The following is a 20,204-nucleotide window of genomic DNA, read 5'->3' as shown; positions in this document are numbered from 1 at the left end:
GTATCTACTATCTAAATAAATGGACGCTTATATCCTTAAACCCAACAACAACGATATCTATCAAGAGTCTAGTAGCCAGCGTAGCCTCTCCCTTGGTTGCCATAGTCAAAGTACTTGTGGTCGATGGCCAGGTCGACGGATGACGATGGCTTGTTAGGATCGGATCTTGCCAGGGGTGCACTTCTATCCTGCTGGGATACGATTCTGTCATCTTGGCATCGAGGCCCTTTCTGCAGGAGCCGGCGGGGAGTTCGCGATGTTAGCTGGTGAGGCGCCTGGAGTGGACAGCCGTCAACGAGCGCACACTCGCTCATATGAACCGCACGAACAGAAGGGGGAAGCCCCTGATAAACGATGGTGGCCATAACGGTGTAAGCGGAAACTCATCCCAGATCATTGGAGGGGGCGACCTGCAATAACAAAAGGAAGAGTTAAATAAAGTAAGCCAATAAACAATAACTTAAGAAGAAGAAATAAGATGAACACAGTTGAAGGATAAAATGGACCTACAAGAGTAATTATTAATCTTATTATTAGTATTATTTATCGTGGTTTAACCACTAACCATGCAGTATATATGTAGATGTGCCGTACATACAGCGAAATGTCGCACATCGAACACAGAAAACTGGATCCCAGGGTCTTCGGCTCTGGCGTTCGGCTACCGGGGCGCCATCATGAGCCAGCCAGCCATAGTCATGATTGCGTCTCGTCCGCCGCTGCAGAAGGACCCCTGTTCGACTGTGGGATTGTTGGTTCTCACCCACGGGAAATAAGGTCAGCAAATCAAATGCTGGGCATCAGCTTCGAGACACTTAAGTGACTCAGTATATAATTGTGGACATATTTTAGAATATATCTTCCTTCACACAGGACTTATATACCCTACTGTTTTCCACAAACCGAGTCGTATCCGATTTCCCCCAGCCAGACGGAGTACTATCCAAGCATTACCTAGGCGTATTCGATTCAGACTGAAACCTATCCCAACCAGGCAGAATCGTAACCCAGCAGGACAGAAGCGACCTGGCCATCGACAACAAGGACTTTGACTATGGCAACCAAGCGATTGGCTACGCGGGCTACCAGATTCTAGATAGATCGTTGTTATTAGGATTAAGATAGATACACATGTTGTTGACTTATTTCTTTACTATACTAAGCTAAGTTTTGATGAATAAAATTATTGAAAAATCATTAATGTAAAGACTCGGGGAAATATGACTGGCTGGGGTTGTGTGACGTCTTACCAGAGGATCAAGGATAGCACCTCCCGGTCTGGCTCTATTTGTCAAATATATAGCCTTCCGAAGATTCGGATATTCATTTCATTAAGATACTGGTTTTTTCTGTACGCTATATTTCTGCAATGCGGCAGCCGTTTGGGACGTGGCATGCCGTTTCGTGATCGTCAGAGTCCTGCCAATCGACTGCCACCAGGAAAAAGGACATCCATTTTTTCACGATTTTCGCAAAAAATCATGATGTTACCATCATTAAATTTTCAAAAAATCGGCGTCATTTTCGAAGTCGAGATTTTGATGCCGATCGACAGTCTGGATCCTCGCGATCCTGGAAAAGTAGGACCTTCACCGATCTGGCCTTATATGTCAGAGATATAGCCTCCCGAATATTCGGATTTGTATTTCTTTGTAATACTGGTTTTTTCTGTACGCTATATTTCTGCAATGCGGCAGCCGATCGGGACGTGGCATGCCGTTTCATGATCGTCAGAGTCCTGCCAATCGACTGCCATCAGAAAAAAGAACATTCATTTGTTCACGATTTTCGCAAAAAAATCATTAAATTTTCAAAAAATCGGCCTCATTTTCAAAGTCGAGATTTTGATGCCGATCGACAGTCTGGACACTCACGATCATGGGAGAGTGGGTCCTTTACTGATCTGGCCCTATTTATCTGAGATATGGCCTTCCGAAGATTGGCGGAATGTGCGACGTGTTCCTGGATTCGAAATAGCTCCTTGGTTCTAATACAAGAACTAGCGATCAAGGATTTTTTTTCTCCAGACATATGTATATATCTTGTTTTCTCCCTTATTTGTGGCTTGATCGGGGGGGCCATGGCACACCGTGATCAGGAAAATTTTTTTGATCCTCCGGTAAGGACTACAACAACCCCAACCATACATATTTAATTTTCTCGGCTATTTGTGGGCCGAGGCGTGTGGGAGGCGTGACCTCCTGTGATCGACAAAATGTCTCTGATTTAATGTATTCTTTATCAAGGACTTTTTTCACAATCAAAAATATTTCGTTTTTCTTGCTATTTGTGAACCGACCTGGACGTGCCACGCCTTTTTGTAGTCGGGATAGTTTCCCCCATACAGGATACAGCAAGGATGATTTTTCAATAGATTTGGCCTGGTTCAAATATATGTATAAGCAAGAGGAAAACATTAATACCTACTATCTAAACGTATAGAAGAGTATATAGAATAGGATGAGGAAGGCTTGTTATGCAAGGATCTAGCAAGGGGTGCGCTTCTGGCTGGGAACGGACTTGGTCTGTCTTGAATACGGCTCTGTAATCCTGTAATGCCACCGTCTGGCGGTGGGAAATCGATTACGGTTCGGATTCTAACAAATCGTAGGGTACTATGGCTGGCAGGCGCATGATCACGCAGCGTAGCCGAACGCCAGATTCGAAGACACTGGAATCTAATACAGAAAGTTCGTTTGCGGCATGTTCGGTGTTTGAACTGGCACATCTGTTGTACATCGGAGAAACATCGACGGCAAAATCTGTGTCATCGATGTTTTGATGTAGTATGTAGATATGAGGTATCTACATACTTGTAAGTATCTCGTCGATGTTTGGATGTATGTAGATATGATCCAAATAATGGATGTATGTATGTTCATATCTACATACATCCAAACATCGACGAGATACTTACAAGTATGTAGATACCTCATATCTACATACTACATCAAAACATCGATGACACAGATATGTTCATATCTACATACATCCAAACATCGACGAGATACTTACAAAAAAGATAGTTAGGCACCAACTCTGATTTGTTTAATGAAGACTATATTGTTGAACTACATATGTAAAATACATAAATATGTACATACATGTGTAACACAAAGCTCTACTTTGTTTGATATTCGTTTTAGTATTACTAACTAGCTGGACCGCTTATTATTACTACCGGCTATTATTAAGTACTTCTTTTAATTGTTTTTTTTTTTATAAAATATGGTTTAACCAAAGGAAAAAAAAAAGTCAACAATTTCCACTAAATTAATTTTTTTTACATGATACCTACAAGGTAACTACAGATTTGCTACGTGGAAACTACACATAGATGTAATGCTCAGCAGCGACACCTGACGAGGAAATCCAAATAATGTGATTCAAAATTGAATTGAATATTTGCGCGGTACCACAAGGTGCGGTGCTACAATTACGTACTCTTTTCGAGCAAATCTTATGATTTTTTGGGAATTCCATGCGTTTTAATTAAGATAAGATGGAAACGAGACAAGACGTATGTATATCGTTATGTGTCTGATGGAAGCGTAGCCCCATTTCGTGGATGTTTTGAAACAGCGGGCAGCTCAAATTCAAATAAATAAAGGCAAACGTGCAGGGCATTCGGGATTTGGCACATCTGGCTGCCGTAAATGATTGTGATAAGCAGTGGCCTCCCCCAGCCGCCATCACCCGTCCATCTCTGGGACGACAGCACATTTAGCGGCTTTCTGGGTCACAGCAGAATCGATTAACACTTTTACTTTATGATTACACTACACACACTCCTAAAATCGTGGCTAAGCGGACGCCTCTGGCGGGACTCCGCCCATGGCCGAGGCAGAGTTTGTGCTTGTGCATGTGCCACCATTTTGTTGCAACTGCAACATAGTGCAGGTGCAGCATCCCAAGCCACACGCACACATAGCCATATGCCATAGGTGCACAGGGGCTCTGGGATTGGTCTGCGGCTGTGATTTGCTGCTGCCTCGTGGGAAAAACTCGTTTTGTGGCAACTCCGCAAGGCTTTGCACTTGTTTTTCCAGTAGCAGTAGCAGGCAAGGGAGAGGCGGCATGCGGGAAAGATGCAAATTGGAAATGAATTTGCTTATTTGCGCCGCATTCTTGTTTTTTGGGTAATTTTTTGATTGGTTCGATTTCGGCATTCCTCAAGCTGCAAATAAAAATAAAGAAAAATTATGAATATCATTAACAGAAACTCTCACATATAACTTATTGATTTGTGCGGCAGAAAGGAAAACACAAAATAATATGCTCACAAAATTAATGCACGAATTAATTATAAATTCCGTTGGGCACACGGTGACCGCTGCTCGGTGCCGGCGATGCGAAAGCGGACAACATAAGCAGTTGATAAAACATCAGCAAATTCATGATAAATACTTGTGTTATATCGTTTTTTTCCTTTTTTTGAGGTGTCTTTTGCATTTAATTTGAATTTGAGAGGAAAGTTCTTTATTTATGGGTCCCTCTATGCGCCACAGGCGTTAGCCAACACTGGCCAGAGATGCTGTTACAAATGCAGTTATCGCGCGAAGAAAGTCCGTAGCGGCATGCAAATGAGAAGAAGTTAACTATTCGGTGTCCGCGATGTTTTGAGCCGCATTGTGCGTGGCTGTGGCTGTGGCTGCCACATCACATAATTGAATTCTAATTGCGTACTGATGGACTTTCTTGGTGCGTGCGTCAATTTCGATAGAGATTGGAGCATTGCAGGTGAGCGATCCGATCCCATCTGTGAGCATGTTCATGTACTTATGTATGTATGTGCAAGTGTGTGTGTCTCTTTGGGATGTTCATACAATGGTGTCTGCTATTAAACGAGCATGTACATATGTACCTCCACTGTATGCTGGCGTATCGCCTCTGGACAATGGACAGTTCTTGAGCTCCTCGATACGATCCAGAGATTGTGTGTGTTCGGTGGGGGGTTGTCTGTGTGTAGTGCAGCAACTGCCGTGGCCCTCCACCAGATTACAGGTCCAATGCATCGCACTGTGAAGCTGATGGGTGGTAGCACAGTAATCGATACTGCTACTGTGGCGATACCCATATATCGGATTTGAATTTGAATTTAAATTTAGTCAGACTTGTTATTGATTCAAATACAACAGACAACACTCGCAGTCCATTACAGCTCTTTCCTGGCCATGACTGGGAGGATCACCGATCGGAGACGCCTGCCACACACAACATACCCGACCATACCCCGCGCGCTCTATGCTTCGAGACCATCGTTTCCCATCTAATATCATTTTCGGTGAACTCTAGATGATGTCGATCGCGTTGAAGTCTACAAGAAATTGTGTGGAGTGCTGTGGTTTGTGCCTGCAATCAGCACTTGATATCAGGTCTCTCTGCCAAGAACAAGGTGTGTTCTTGTTACTGCCGATGTTACGGCTACTGTTACGGCTACTGCCACTGGTGGGTTCTTCAGATACTCGAACAACGTACTCGAACTGCTGCTACTGCTGCTGCTGGGGCTGGGTCTGAGTCTGGGGCTGGTTCTTCTGCATTTCGATCAACGTGCGAGAGGCGACAGCTTCTACATACAAATGGAGATGGACGCTGGACTCCAAATAGAGGCTGGGTCCCCGACTGGGGGGACTCCTACTGGGACTCCAACTCTGAGATGTTTGTGATTTAATGGCCTCTTTTTCCCCGCGATTATTATTCAAGTGTGCATTACCATCTCTCCCCCATACCCTAACAAGAAATATACATACAGTATACAAACCAGCCTTTCTATATCTCTTTGGGATCATTATAGGGGATACGATATTTGAGAGAGTATCTGTAACCAGCACTCCACCCAGAAGATGGGAATGGGATGGGACTGCCTGCCACTGGTCGTGGCAATGGTCAGTACTTACATACATATTATGGTGTGCTGAATAGTAGGAACCTCTTCTGGGGCCTGCAAATTTATGATGTTTCATTAGCATGCACAAGAGTGGAGTGGACAATAAATGGCTGGGGCCACAGCATGGACAATCCGCGGTCGCCACAGTCGAAGCTGCCAAAGAAACGTCCGCTGGTCTAACCAGCTCTGACTCTGACTCTGACTCTGACTAACTCCAGTTAGTCACTCAGTTCGGGTCAAGCTTTGATTTGGAATGCTTAGTGGCTTTCGTTGGCCTTTCATAATCTCCCCCCAATCCATAGGCGAAGCAAATTCAATAAATTAATTTAGTTTTTGTAGAAACTTTTGTACCGCAAAGAAATCTGCATAACTGCTTCATCGTTTCTGTCGTTTCTGTCGTTTCCCTCGTTTCGTTTCTTTTGGGCAAAAGGTCAATTTCGCTTTTTTCGGGTTTTTCGGCTGTGTTCGCCTGAACTTTCGCACCACGTGTGGTATTCCATCTCCATCCTTTGTGCTCGAATAAATCACAGATAAATCATTAAACAAAAAACACCTTTGAATGGAATAAAGGAATATCTTGGTTATAAATTTAGATGGCATACCACATGGTATAGAATTTCTATTTTAGGATACCCGGGCCCTGGCGCTGCTCCCCCAACACCCTCTTCCAGGCGGGGATCATCAACTTTCAACTCGTGGCTGTGACTGGCGTAGGGCTCAAGTGATTCATAGATGACCCACAAATGGCCCTTTGGCATGGCTAAATCAAAAATAGAAAAATAAACTTTCATCCGCCTTGTTTGGCAATCCCCTAGATCAGCGTTTGGCGGGGTTATTAATGATAGTGTCGATCCATTGACCCCCGGCCGAAAGCTGCTCCCCAAAACAAGTTCTAGAAATCTCGCTGCTCGAAAGAAAGCCACAGCCAGAGCCAAAGCCAAAGCCAAAGCCAAAGCCAAGACCTGATGCTGTCTGATGAATAATTCAGAGCCCTCCGGTTCGAGGAAACCGTTTTCGTATTTTTCTATATTTTGCTGCCATTTCTTTTCTTTTCTGGCAATTTTGGCAATTAGCTGTGGGTCAATAGGTCTGCGGCCGAGCTAATATAAGTCGCTACCAGAGCGTCGGACAGCTCAGTTTTAGACGCGAGTCGAAATGAGGAATAGCTGCGTTTGGGCCCTGCTGGCCATCATCGTGCTGTGGCTGGCCCTGGCCACGACCACGACCATGGCCGAGACAATGATCGAGGTGGACGAGAACGGGGACGAGTACGAGCTGAAGCGATTCTTCATTCAGGGCCGGCAGTTGGCCGGCGATGGGAGCAAGTCCCAGTGCGTGGTCACACGCCGCAAGCGCTCAAGTCGGGCGGTGGCCCTGCCACAGTCCGTCTCTGTCAGTTCGCAGCAGCTGAGCGTGGAGCAGGTTCCAGCGGTGGAGCATCGCGAGGGATCCGCCACGATCGGGGCGGATCTGGAGGCCGGCACCAAGCGGCGGTATGTGGCCTTCACGGGTGTGCATCTAGAACCAGCAGATGTGGAGGACGAGGACGATGATGAGGACGACGATGAAGAGGATTTCAACGAGGACGAGGATATCGACCAACAGGAGCAGCAGCACCCCAAGGCCCAGTCTCAGTCGCCGTCGCAGTCACAGTTTGTGCCCGCTGCCTTGGCCCTGCCTTTGGCCCAGTCCAGCGCCTCCCATCTACCCCATGGCGTCAGTGTGGTGGCCAATGCCGCTAGCCAGGCCAACGTAGCCGGAGATGCCGGCATTGTGGTCGTGCAGTCCCACCAGCCGCCCAAGGTCAATCCCGACACCCATGCCGTCTTCGAGCTGAAGCCCGTGAAATCGGATGTCGTGCAGGCGCCCATCCACTCCAGTGCCGTGACCACTGTCCAGGGCTACTATCCGTTTGTGGGCCCCCACTGGCAGGAGTATGGGCCAGAGGATGAGGACGAGGACGAGGATGACTACGATGAGGATGAGGACGACTTCTACTACGGCCAGGGCCTTGGCGGCTACTACAGGGAGCGCCCCGGCTACCATCCACTGGGCGAGTACGACGAGGAGATCATCACCGAGGACAGTCCAACGAGCACGACGGCTGTGTGGAGCACAGGCGTCGACGATGATGATGACATCCATCCCGTCATCAATCAGGCCAACACGAGGCCCAACAATAAGAACAAGAACAAGAATAAGAACAAGAAGAACAAGAACCAGAAGAATCAGAATAAGAACAAGCGAAACAAGAATAAGAAGCAGCAGCAGATGAAGCGGAAGGAGGAGCAGCAGCTGGGGGAGAAGGAGCAGGATCTGGAGCAGCATAACCACGACAACGTGGACATCAAGGTGCAGAAGCAGAAGAAGAAGCCACAGCATCAGCAGCAGGAGAGCTCCCTGGATGGGAACAAGAGACCAAAGAAGAAGCCATCATCCAGCAGCAGCAGCAGCAGCAGCTCCGTTTCCGTTTCGACTTCCTCCTCGGGAAACACTGCCGCCGTCGCGGTGATCAGTTCTAATGGAGATCTGGGATCCTCCCAGCAGAACAAGAAAAAGAAGAAGCGTCCCATTGCCGCCAGCAGCGTAAACAAGCGGAAGACCAGGCCCAGCAGTCAGAAGAAGAAGCGTCCGAGCTCCAGCAGCAGTGGCAGCATCTCCAGCAGCAACAAACGGAGACGCCCCCGTCCCAGCTCGAGCAGCAGCTCCAGCTCCAGCTCCAACAGCGTTGGCGGTTACCGCCGCCGTCGCCCCCAACAGTCGCTCAGCCAGCAGGAGCAGCTCCAGCTGCAGAAGGAGCGCCGCCGCCGCCAGAAGGAGAAGCAGACCCGGAAGCGCCAGCAGCAGCAGCAGAAGCGTCGCCGCCAGGAGCAGCAGCGCCGCCGCAGGAACCGCAACAAGAACCGCCAGTTCTACGGCGATGAGCCCATCATCAATTGCATCTACATCAACAAGGACCCGCCCACGACCACCACACAGCGTCCCTTCTGGAATATCCTGGGCCGCGATACGGGCAGCAATGACCCCACTCCAGCCCCTGTCGCAGGAGCAGTCGCAGGAGGAGCCGGGGCCACCGATGTGGATGCAGTGGATCCCGTGGCAAAGCAGGCCGTCCTTCAGGCGGTTAGACGCAACTTTGGCGACTTCGGCGGACGCAAGCGAACCAATTTGAGATTCGTCTCCTAAGTGGAGATCCCCCAGAGGTTCCCCAGGATGTTCGCCTTGGTGTTTTTTTTTAGTCCTAGCCTAAGTTCTTTTTTTTGTCGTATTTATTTATTTATTGTAATTGGAAGAACTTTTTGTGTTCGATGTCGATGTCGATGAAAGTGCTTATACCGGACGACACGTGGACAACTTTCGTGGGTGAGCCCGGGCGTGGGCTCGGGGCTTTGGAGGGTTCACTGCGGATGCACTCTGGCATTCATTATTGATTTCTCGGGCCACACGGGACACGGGGAACAGAACAGGTGTGTAACCTGAATCTGTCTCCTGATTCTTCCGCGCTCGCCTCGCCTCGCGTGTCCTGGGCCCGGGGCGAAGACCACCCCCGACAAAGGAGAGACGGGTCCGGTGCGGTCCGGTCCGGGTCCGTCCCGGATATATGCCTCACTGCACACGGGATAGAGCACAGACAGACACTCCCGCCGCACACACACACACACACACACACGCACACACTGAATTCTGAAAGTTTGCATTCATGCTGTGCCAGCGGTGCGCATACTTGCCGTGAGTCACTGTTCCATGGATCGATAGCAGCAGCAGCCAGGCAGCCAGGCAGCCATTCAGTTAGGCAGACAGGCAGCTGCATTGACTGCAACTTGCGGTTGAAAAAATTATCTAAAAGATACAAACCCACACACACAAACACAGAGAGAGATATGGGCGCTCTTTTCTGGTCTGGCTTCCTGCCCACTGCGAAACTTTCAGGTGCCATGCCCCATCCCGTAATGGGTATTCACATTTTGACCAGAATTTTGCACTCAACCAAAGGAAGCAATAGTTTTGGAGTTTATCACGTTGCATGCGATATAGCCCCTCGGTCGGTCCTAATACGAGTATAATCCGTATCCGTTCAGGAGTTACTGCTTGAAATATTCCTTCAGTGTGGAGGTTTACAAACGAGTATTCCGTTTATAGTCTTAATATTCAGTATCGGATAAGATTATTGTACTTACGTATGACACGTGAACCCGCATCTATATAAGAGCTTATGTAGGTTTCCTTAACGCTAGAACTTTTCTTGGTTTCAACGAAATCATAGACCAGTCTCTTCATTATTCGCAAAACTTTGATCAGCTTTCGTATGAGATGGGAAGTAGTTTCTAAAGGGTATGTAATGCTTCGGCTGAGCACTCTTTCTCCTGCTGTCTCTCGCTTTTTGTATAAATACAAAAAAGCGTGTGCACACAGGACACAAAAGGTACGGCCGCAGGGTGCAGAGCTGTGGCTCTCGTGTCACAGTCGATGGTAAGGGGGGAAGAGGAGAAAGTGGGTGCGGAAGTGGGGCCAGAGGTAGGCACGTACTTGGGTGTCGCGTTCAACCCAATCCCGAGGCCAACATTCGGCAAACGCTTTTAGCAAGTCATTCTAGGCGGGGGCTGGCTGGGGCTGTGGTGCTCTGGGGATACGACATGGTCATGCAAGGGATGAAACGGACTGTTGTAATCTGTTGTTTTCTCTATATGAGCACACATGCAAAGATGTAGATACATATCATGTGGGGTAGGGCGTGTTGGTGTCCAGTCTTTGCCGAGAAAACCATAAAAAGTTCCACTTTTCCAATGTAATACACCATGTAGAACTAGTCAGAAAGTGCTTCTGGATAACGATCAATGCGTAAGAAGAGAAACAAAACTTTATTATTTTATTTAAAATTATTGAAAATTCCCTCCAATTCCCAATCGAAAGTCCTCTTATATCTTCCATCGCTGTTCCAGCAATATTCCATTTCCATCTCTGTTTCTTTTTTTAATATCCGAATTGCTTTGCTTTTCTCACGCTTCTTGTTTTCCTTGGGTTTGGGGTTGGGGTTGGGGTCTAGGGTGTTGCTTTTTTTTTGGGCTGAGGGCCTTAAGGTTGAGTCTGATAGTCTGATATCCTGCGTCCTTTCAAACTTTATTTCGGCTTATTTTTTGTATATATTTTTCCCTTTTTACTTTGTTGTCTGAGAGCACGCAAATATTGACGCAGAACACACATAATTGTCTAAAGTTATCCTGGGAAATAAGACTGACTTTGTACACTCACGCGCTCATTGATATCTATAGCAGATCTGAAGAATAGCTTGATATCTAGAGCGGATCCAAATAACAAGAGCCAGAGGCAGCAGGGACTCCTACACAGCTGTGGTCAAGCGGGGTCAATCGTTCAGTCTGTTATCCCAACAGATTTATGGACACTTAATGACCTCTCACTCCTTCGTGGCCCGATCCCATCCCATCGCCGATCTGGCCAAGGTGTGAGCGGGCCCAGCACTCAATAGCAGATTGGTCGCGTCGCTCTGGACAGATGTTCTCCCTGCTGATCCCTTTTTTATGAGCGTGGGCTGCTCTAGACCTGGTTACGCAATGATTTGTCCGATTGTGGGCGTGCTCGTGCCTTTTGAAATCCTCATAAAAACTCGTCTGGTGATGGGGGGGAGCGGCGGAAAAGGTGCGTCTCTTTAGTCATAATTGGCTGCCTAATTGGTCCACTGACCAGGCGCTGATGAGGCGAATAAGTGAGTAGGTGTCTATAACGTAGGAACTTTCATTAGAATAAGAAACCTGCGCCAAGAGATCAGCATATCTGTCTCTCCCTCTCTCTGATCTTTTCAGCTGTCATCTGAGGGATGCTGCAAGGAGAGTCTGCGGCAGCATCAGATCAGAACCGATCATCAAGTTAATTATAAAGCGGCTGCGCGGCCTCAGCTGCCCGGGAGTGGCCCAGTGGCAGTGGCAGAGGCAGAGGCTCCCTAAGTCGCGTTAAATTGGAGCCGAGTCTGGGGCAAGGCACGAGCCACAAGAAACCGCAGAAATGCAGCTTGCAGTCGGAGCCAGACACAGAGCCAGAGCCAGAGCCATATGAGTGGGAAAAGGGTCCCGAAGAAAAGGAGTGAGTACCAGGAACAGGTACCGCATCATCATCATGATCATCGTGTACGGGAACGGGAATGGGAATTGGAACATTCATCCTGCCACAGGACAATGACGCTGTCGACGATGATGTTGCAGTTGCAGATCGGACTCCCTCCCCCTCTCACTGCTGCCCTGTAGGGGCACGTGCCCCTCGGTTCGTTTATTTACGATGCCTCGGATGTTGTCTGATGATGTTGCAAGGATGCAAGAATGCCTGCAACATGCGCGTGCCGTCTCTCCGAGGGATTCTCAATGCACCTGTTGGACCCATTATTTAGGGTCCCGCTCCTCGGAGCAGGAACAGGTTCATCGCCCGCCGCCGCCGCTCTACCTGTGCCTACAACCCCTCTCTCTCTCTCTCTCTCTCTCTCTCCCCCTGGCTGCCGCTATAGATGCGCTATGCAGCATCAGGATCGGTTTTATTTCGGTTTTATTAACCCCAGCGGCATGGAACAGTTGCCAACAGCCAAGGACATGCAGCAGCAGCAGCAGCAGCAGCAGTTGCAAGTGCAATCGTTGTTTTCCGATGCGATGGCATAGCGGAAAAAGAGCAATTCAAGGATAGCAGTGTATGGAAGCGGCTTGGAGGAACAACATTTGTCAATCGATCCTTAACTTCTTTCCTAGGAAAACCTCACTCTTGCCATAGATCCAACTTTAGGAACCCAGAAATACGAAGAACTGTGTCACAATTGTAGCTTTCAGATGAAACTAAATGGAAAAAAGTATTCAGTGATATATTTTATATCAGAATTCATATATAGAGAGGATCTTAGTAGAAGCGATATGAATTGATACAGTAAAACTGAAGTACTCGGCAGGAAAAAACTCTCTTTTTCGATTTCCGCTCGCGAATGAACTTTTTTTAAGTTTGCCAATTTAGAATTTTCTTCAGATTGTGCTTTAAATGTTAAGGCTTCTCGGTATATTTGTAGTGTCTTGAACCTTTTATACATTTTGAATGACTTTTAAAATCAAAAATTGCAAGCGTTCATCATAGAGTGGATATTAGACATGGAGCCGCCTAGAAAAGATAGTAACGCCTTCCATTCAGTCTTAGATCTATCGTATAGCAATGGCTTTTCAAGAATATATTCAAAACCAGAAAATATCCCTCATTTGTTCTGAATTCTAATCGCTATGATATTTTAGAGGTTGTGTGTTCCTCCAGCGGTATCCTTAGAGATATTCCATCATCGTCTAATCTTTAAGCTATTGGGCAGGGATAAGGATATTTCTGATGTCCATGGTTACGGCAGTAACCATATAGAGAAAAGGTTTTCCACCTTAACCCTCGGCAGAACCTTCTGTCTGTCGGCAGCAACTGACGCCCAGCAAAAAGGGAAGCCAAGGAGAGGGACATTGAGAGGGAGAGGGAAAGACATGTGCATGACTGCTTAATCTAATTTAGCTGCAATGTCCGGGGACGTTTTAATAGGAAAAAAAAAACAAAAAACAAAAAAATATAATAAAAAAGAGAGAGAGAAATGAGACGCAGAAGAAACAGAAACAGAAGAAGAGCCAACCCCATTGTCGTAAAGAAGAGGGCTGAGAAAAAATAAGGAAAACCTGCGGGAATGCCAGGACAGCACAAAGCCAGAGGCAAACGTAGAGGCCCAGTCCAGAGAGCAATTAAAGAAAACGAAACGATGACTGCCATCGTGGCGATGATGACGATAATGATGATGATAATGATGATGATAATGATGATGGTGAGGGAGAGGTAGACCTGCAGATACTCGTGGAGATGGAGTAGGAGATGTGTATGGGGCATGGGTATGGGTATGGGTTTTGGGTAGGAGGGACGCGAGCACAGTCAACCGCAGCGCCGGAAGTGCTGCACAAAGAGATAGAGATAGATAGATACGAAGATACAAAGATGAAGAGCAGGCCAGACCCCGACCAGGCCATCGTCGATTTGGGCAAGACCGGGACAGACAGGGGCGCCCCGAGATCTCAAGACCAAAGTCGGGGGCATCTTCCTCATTTATCCAGTCATTCATTTGTAGCTGTTGTTGCTGTTGCTGTTGCCGCTGTTGCTGTTGCAGTTGCATTTCGCGCTTGAGAGGGCACGTGCCCCTGTGCAGTCGTCGGTGAACCCACATGACATTTTTATACCCCGCAGCATGTGCCCCTCAAAAGGGTATATTGTGATCTTGTATTTCGATGCCATCTGATTGTCTGTAGAACTTTGCGAATCTTGAGCAATTTCAGAAGTACAGATTTGGGAACTGTATCTTTGACAGACTTACCAGACAGCATCGGGATCGTACAAAGTACTAGTACCATAAATAAAGTACCAGGTATCCCGAAGTCGTCGGCTTTAGTGTTCGCTCTTGTTTCTCCGCTTCTTGGCCTCAGCCAGTTATTTTTTGTACTTGCCCCTGGACATGGTCTTGAGCGCGAACGCTTCGTCGGGGATGGGATGTTATTCTCTTCGACAGGGGTCCAGCTGCTGCCCACTCGCTCTCTTAGAACTCTTTTTGAACACCCTCTTGGGTGACATTATGATAATGTAAAAACGATGTAAAAGTATCCGGCATACCGTGGAGATGCACCTCCACTCAGAGGTATCATACGGCGGTGCATCCGAGGAAGATTTGCAATATTGTTAAGCTGGAAATATTACCATGTTCGAACTTATTTCATTCTGGAATACTGTTCTGCAGAGCATGCCATATTTAAGCGATTTCTCTCATACGGTTTCTTTCTTTAGGTATTGTATTTAGAAGAGCATATCTGGATCGACCTTTTGTGGGTCGAAACTGAAGATTTATCTGGGCAGCAGAAGACAGCACAGAAGCCACCATCCATCCATTCTGCATCATATCCATTTAGGGCGGGTCAGGTGCATTGCTACGATGTTGGGGAACAGGGGGGCTTCATTTTGGTTCAATCAGCTTAGGAACCAAAACCAATAAAACACCTTGAATTGAGAGTACTGAAAGGAAAAGCGGCAGAGAAGCGGTAGAAGAAGTTGCACAACTGCCATAATTCGAGGAGTGGGGAAGCCCACGCGACGCTTCGCTTCCAGGGCAGCCCACATGCTGCCATACGTTGATGTGGCACTATCAAGATGATGACGAATGTCGCCTTACCAGAAATGACATCGAATCGGCGAGGTCTGGAGTGGTGTGTCCTTGCAGCTGGCTCTCTCTCTCTCTCTTTCTGTAATTTCTTTGGGTGGAGCTCTTGTAGCGCTTCTTCCCTGCCACAGCTCCTGCCGCACACAGTTCCTTCGTGGGCAACGCTTGAGCGACTCAGTTGATTTGGCATTTGTCCTTCTGCTCGTACATAATCTGGACTGTGGCCCGTGGCCCGTGGTCCGTGGCACACGCTGTCGCGTCAGCTGGAAGAGTTACTCGGTCCGTCGATCCTTCTTCGATCGACTTGACAATCGCTCTCCTTCGCAGCCGTTGCACGTTACACTACACGGCGCACGGCACACGACACACGACATACAACACATGCAACGCCTACCCCCATCCATGCCTTACCGCCTTGAGGCCTCTCCCTTTCCCCTGCTCTTGATAAGATAGACCTTCTGTCTTGGCGGCTGTCTTCGGTTCGCTGAGCAAATGGCGGGAAACCAAATCCACACACAAACACATGTCCACCACCTTATCAGCATTGCCTCCTCGCTTGGGAAATGCTCGACCCGACCCGATCCGAGCCTCTTTTTGGGATCCCATGCGGGCGGTGAAAAGCTCCAGCGATAAGCGGCGGCTTGGTGGGGCAGCTGGGGGCGTGGGAAAACGTGAAAAGCCAAAGGCCCGCTAAAGGTGGGAAAATACTCGTACTAGTACGCACTCGTACGTACTTTATCTGAAACAATAGGTGGTCGGAAAAAGCCAAAGAATGGGATTATCGATGTGGATTTCGGATTTTCGAATAATAAATAAATGGCCATATGCATATACATATATATTTCAACACTTTCAATTAATCTGTGGTCTTGGGAGGGTCGCAGTCAATGCCCAAATTCTTCCTGGCAACAGTGCGCGCCATCAACGCATTGCGCATTGAGCAGGCGTGCAGGACCTCGTTGTAGGTCCCGGTATGAAGACAGGACTGGTTCAAGAGCTCGATGGCCTTTTCGGGATTATTCCGCTTGATCTCCAGAGTGACCAGGATTGGATATGTCATGTGGCACCTGGGATCCAGCTCGATGGCCTCGTAGAGCATCGGGAGAACCAGCTCGGCATTGCCATGCCGCTTCAGCTCCAAGATCGCACGGTTGACCATCAGAACGGGATTCTTGGGCGCCAGCTCTGTGGCCCGCTCAAAGCACAGCAGGGCTTCAACGAAATCTTTCCGTCTGGCCAGCAGGCTGCCCCTCATCATGTAGGCATCGATACTATTCGGATGCGCCAATGGGACCTCGTCAAGCTTTTTGAGCGCAGTCTCCATGCGTTGAGGGTCGTTTTCGAGGCTCGAGAGATGGTACTCGGTAAAGTGCTTGAGGACCACGGGACTGACGTGGCCGGGGGCCAAGCGCGCTGCCATTTCGAAGTCCATCAAGGCAACCTCATAGTGCTCCAGCTTGCTCAGGATGAGGCCACGTTGGTGATAGACATCGGGATTGTCGCGAACCAGCCGCTCAGCCTGCTCAAAAGCATCCATGGCCTTGTTCTGTCTCCTTAGCTGAAAACAGAGGGCAGCACTCCGAATTAACGCATAGGCACGCAATTCGTTGTTCGCCTTGGCATCGCCAATCACTGCTTCGAAGTCCTGGTGGCACTCGTAGAAGGAGCCGCACAGCAGATGGAAGGTGCCGCGCATGAGCCGGGCCTCCGTCTTGTACTGGGACCAGTACTCCAATGTATCGATTTCCTCGGTGCAGGCCGGGATGACGTCCTCAAAACGCTCCTCACGGAAAGCCCAGAGAGCACGAGGGAACCCGCGCAGAACTTCATTCTCCTTCAACGGTCGAGGGAAGCTCAGCTTCATCAACGGATCTGCGATAAAGGCCTGCATATATGAGTTGATGCGGACCTTTGAGGGAAACAGTGAACCTCGTTGACGCATTATCTTCTTGGCATCGGCACGTGCCCCCTGCAGGAGGACTCGCTTCCAAAACGTTTGGATGCTCTCGTATTCGGGGCTCTCATTGGCGATCGACGAAACGCGGAACAGGGCGCGGGCAGCCTCAAGATCGTTCAAGCACTCCTGCAGCTCCCCGGTGGCGTCGTAGGCACGGGCCCGACTCAAGTACGCCATGCCGTTGCGACAGTCGAACTCCAGCGCCTTGGCGGAGTCCTCCTTCACCTTGGCCCAATTCTTGAGCACCACATGCCAGACGGCGCGGTTCTGATACAGGACGGACATGCCCCGGCAATGTTTCCTTATCTCCGTCTCCATTGCCATGCAATAGTCGCCGACATCAGCGACAAGGTGTCTATATTCCAGGTCATTGCTATCGCCGGCACCGTCTTTGCGCCCAAACGTCTCCACAGAGGCCTCCAGTTGGTTGTTTTCAGCCAGAATGGCAGATGCATCGGGTCCCTCGTCTGGAGGCGGCTGTTCTTCTTCCTCGGCCTTAGCCACAGCCTTGGGGCGCGGCGTGATCATCTTCTTGACCAAATATTTTCCAATGCCGTAGACCACGGGCGTGCCAACAATGAGCCCCAGCTGCCATTTGTGAAGTGTCATATCCATTGATGTTGAAACTAAATTAAACTCTTTAAGAAATTTTGAAAATATAAAAAAAATCGTTTTAGGAGTTAGGTTTCGTCTGCTCCGACTGTGGATCTTGTTTTCAGATGTTTTCAGAGCGAGCTCTAGACTTTAAATGAAATCGTACGGCCGCCTGTGTAAGCAATAAACTGAAAATTTTAGTTTTGATGGAGCTACTGACGATTTGTCTATGAATAGCAACTGATTCTTTCTCTGTCACTGTCAGTCTCCGTTTGAATTCCTTTCAGACTCCTTTCAGAGATAATTCTTGCACAAATTAATGATTACTTCATTGATGATTCTTGGATGAACTCATGGGAGATTCACGGTCGAATTGCCTTCACTCTCCATCCGTCCCTTCCTCCCTCCGCCTGGCGGTCCCCCTGCTTTGTACCAGTTTCATGGCTTGCACGTGATAATTGCCGGCCACTTGCATGGGATTTATATTCGGTTTCTGCTACTGTGTCTGTGTCTTCTTCGGTTTCGATTTCGTTTTCACTTTCGTTGTTTTTGTATTGCATTGCATTGATTATCTCGATTTAATTTATTATTTATACATATACATATACATATCTATATATAAAGGCAGAGACTCGTATTTTTCATCTGATTTGTAATACCAAAGTCTGTAATACTCTTGCTCGAGTGAGCCTAAAGAACGGCATTTTGGAAGGGAAGGTCTGCATTAAAGTTCAATGTATTCTTGGGGCTTTGAGCTAAAATTGGTAGATAGATCTGGTCTCGACCATATCCATCTACCAGGCTCCAACAGTCACTCCGTTAGAGAGCCAAAGACACACTCCAATGGCAGGAGCTCCATCCCATCGAAGACTCTGCGATCTTCGTGTTTAAGTCTTAGATATATGTGTTTGTACGTATAGCTACATTGTGCATATAAAATATATGGAATTTATAGTGCTGACCGAAAGTCTGTCTAGCGTAAAGCACAAAAGCACGAAATGTACGAAAGGTGGAAAACCGTTTCCTGGTCATGCTGTGGGCGGAAGTGGAAGGAAGTGCATGTGCCACAAGAGGAATGGAATGCACCACTCCACACTCCATGCTCCATCCATCTCTCTCCTGCTGGAAACTTTGGCAAAAATGTCAGATGTCTGGGCCAAAAAGAATCGGAGCGTTGAGTCGGCGTGCCGAATGCAATTATGGAGTGTCTGCTCTCCAAATGCCAGAGCCTTTGGGATTAGCCAACAGGAGAGAAAGAACAAACAGACAAGCAAACAGAGCCCGAAAAAGAAACAGAGCCAAACCCAGACACAGATGCTTCCCGCAGAGCGTGGGCGAGACGTGGGCCACACCCTGTCCCAGTCCCAGGCCCAGTCCCAGACCCAACAGCCACCCTTAATGGCTGCCGTTTAGTTTCACCTTTGCCCCCCGCGATCCCTGCACTCCCTCAGGGGCGGAGTGTGCGTTAAAAGTCACGATTAAGCGCCGCATCAGCCCACTAAAGAACATCCCCCAACTCCCCGGTCCCCGGTCCTCGGTCCACTCTCATTTCCCTGATGGTCCCGTTGTTGACTCTTCCGCTCGAGGTTTCGTCTGACCAACTTTTTTTTTGGGGGGTGGCTGTGGCATGGGCTTGGCTTTCGGGGCATAAACTGCATGGAATGAAGTAATTAATTGGGAAAAGTTCACTCCGCAGGTCACATCATGCGGCAAAAGGTCAGCGCCATCATTATCATCATCAGCAATGATGGATGCGTGGGGATTTATCAAACGATAACTTATGGCCGAAATCGGAAGGGATGAGCATTCGATTTGCAACGGAATTGGGCTGTAGAGCAGTTGGAAATGGAAGGGTCTTTAAGCCTCTATTCTGAATAATGCAGGATCTCTCTCTTATATCTATATAAATAAGTCTGATTTGATGAGAATATGTGTACATGACTTATACCGCTTGGAGCCTGGAAAAAAATACTGAAATTACTGAATATTTCCGTCCTTGTCGATAGACTGCATAGTATAGTATATTAAAAATCAAAACTGTAGCCAGGTATATGAAAGCTGAAAAGCAAATCCAAAATTATATCGAGTATTTATGAGTTTCAGCATAAAGCTTTCTCCTTATTCAATCTCTCTTCTTTCCCTACAAAAGAGTGGCCCCATAATCGAAGCATATAATTACTTAGGGGGAAATGTCATGGCATAGTTTCAACAGTAGCTCTGGGTCTGGGGACCCTGGGGAATGGGAATAGGTGATAGGGAGCACAGCTGGTTCTTCCGGCTCCTGCTGCTGCTGATTGCCGCGAAATATGTCTCACTTCAGACCATGAAAAAAAAAACGAAACTAGTTTGCGCCTGTAGAGCTTTGGATGTGGATGTGGTACGGGCCCTGGGACCGGGCCTAGTCCTAGTTCTTGTCCAACATGACATAAGAAAACAAAAGGCAACGCCCTGGACAATGGACCACTCACCGGAGGGACTGGGACTGCGACTGGAACTGCGAGAGAGATGGCACGAGAAGAGTGAGACAAAGACAAAGAGAGATGGTCGAGGTCGAGTTCGAG

General features: G+C 48.0%; 2 protein-coding genes across 2 annotated transcripts; one reads left to right on the top strand and one right to left on the bottom strand.

Annotated features, from left to right (window-relative positions):
- The first annotated feature begins 7,050 nt into the window (after window positions 1–7,050).
- LOC108151916 (probable serine/threonine-protein kinase mps1) lies at window positions 7,051–9,196 on the top strand. The gene has a single exon (XM_017280834.2). The coding sequence runs from the start codon at window positions 7,115–7,117 to the stop codon at window positions 9,071–9,073; it is 1,959 nt and encodes a 652-aa protein (XP_017136323.1). The 5' UTR covers window positions 7,051–7,114; the 3' UTR covers window positions 9,074–9,196.
- Window positions 9,197–15,948: 6,752 nt separating this feature from the next.
- Window positions 15,949–17,664, bottom strand: LOC108158577 (mitochondrial import receptor subunit TOM70-like). The gene has a single exon (XM_017291061.1). It carries the CDS (start codon window positions 17,662–17,664, stop codon window positions 15,949–15,951), a length of 1,716 nt encoding a protein of 571 aa, XP_017146550.1.
- Between the last annotated feature and the right edge of the window lie 2,540 nt (window positions 17,665–20,204).

The sequence above is a fragment of the Drosophila miranda genome, chromosome XL (genome assembly GCF_003369915.1).
Source record: "Drosophila miranda strain MSH22 chromosome XL, D.miranda_PacBio2.1, whole genome shotgun sequence".
NCBI lineage: Eukaryota > Metazoa > Arthropoda > Insecta > Diptera > Drosophilidae > Drosophila > Drosophila miranda.
Note: the sequence above shows the minus strand (reverse complement) of the source record. Positions and strands in the feature narration are given on the sequence as shown.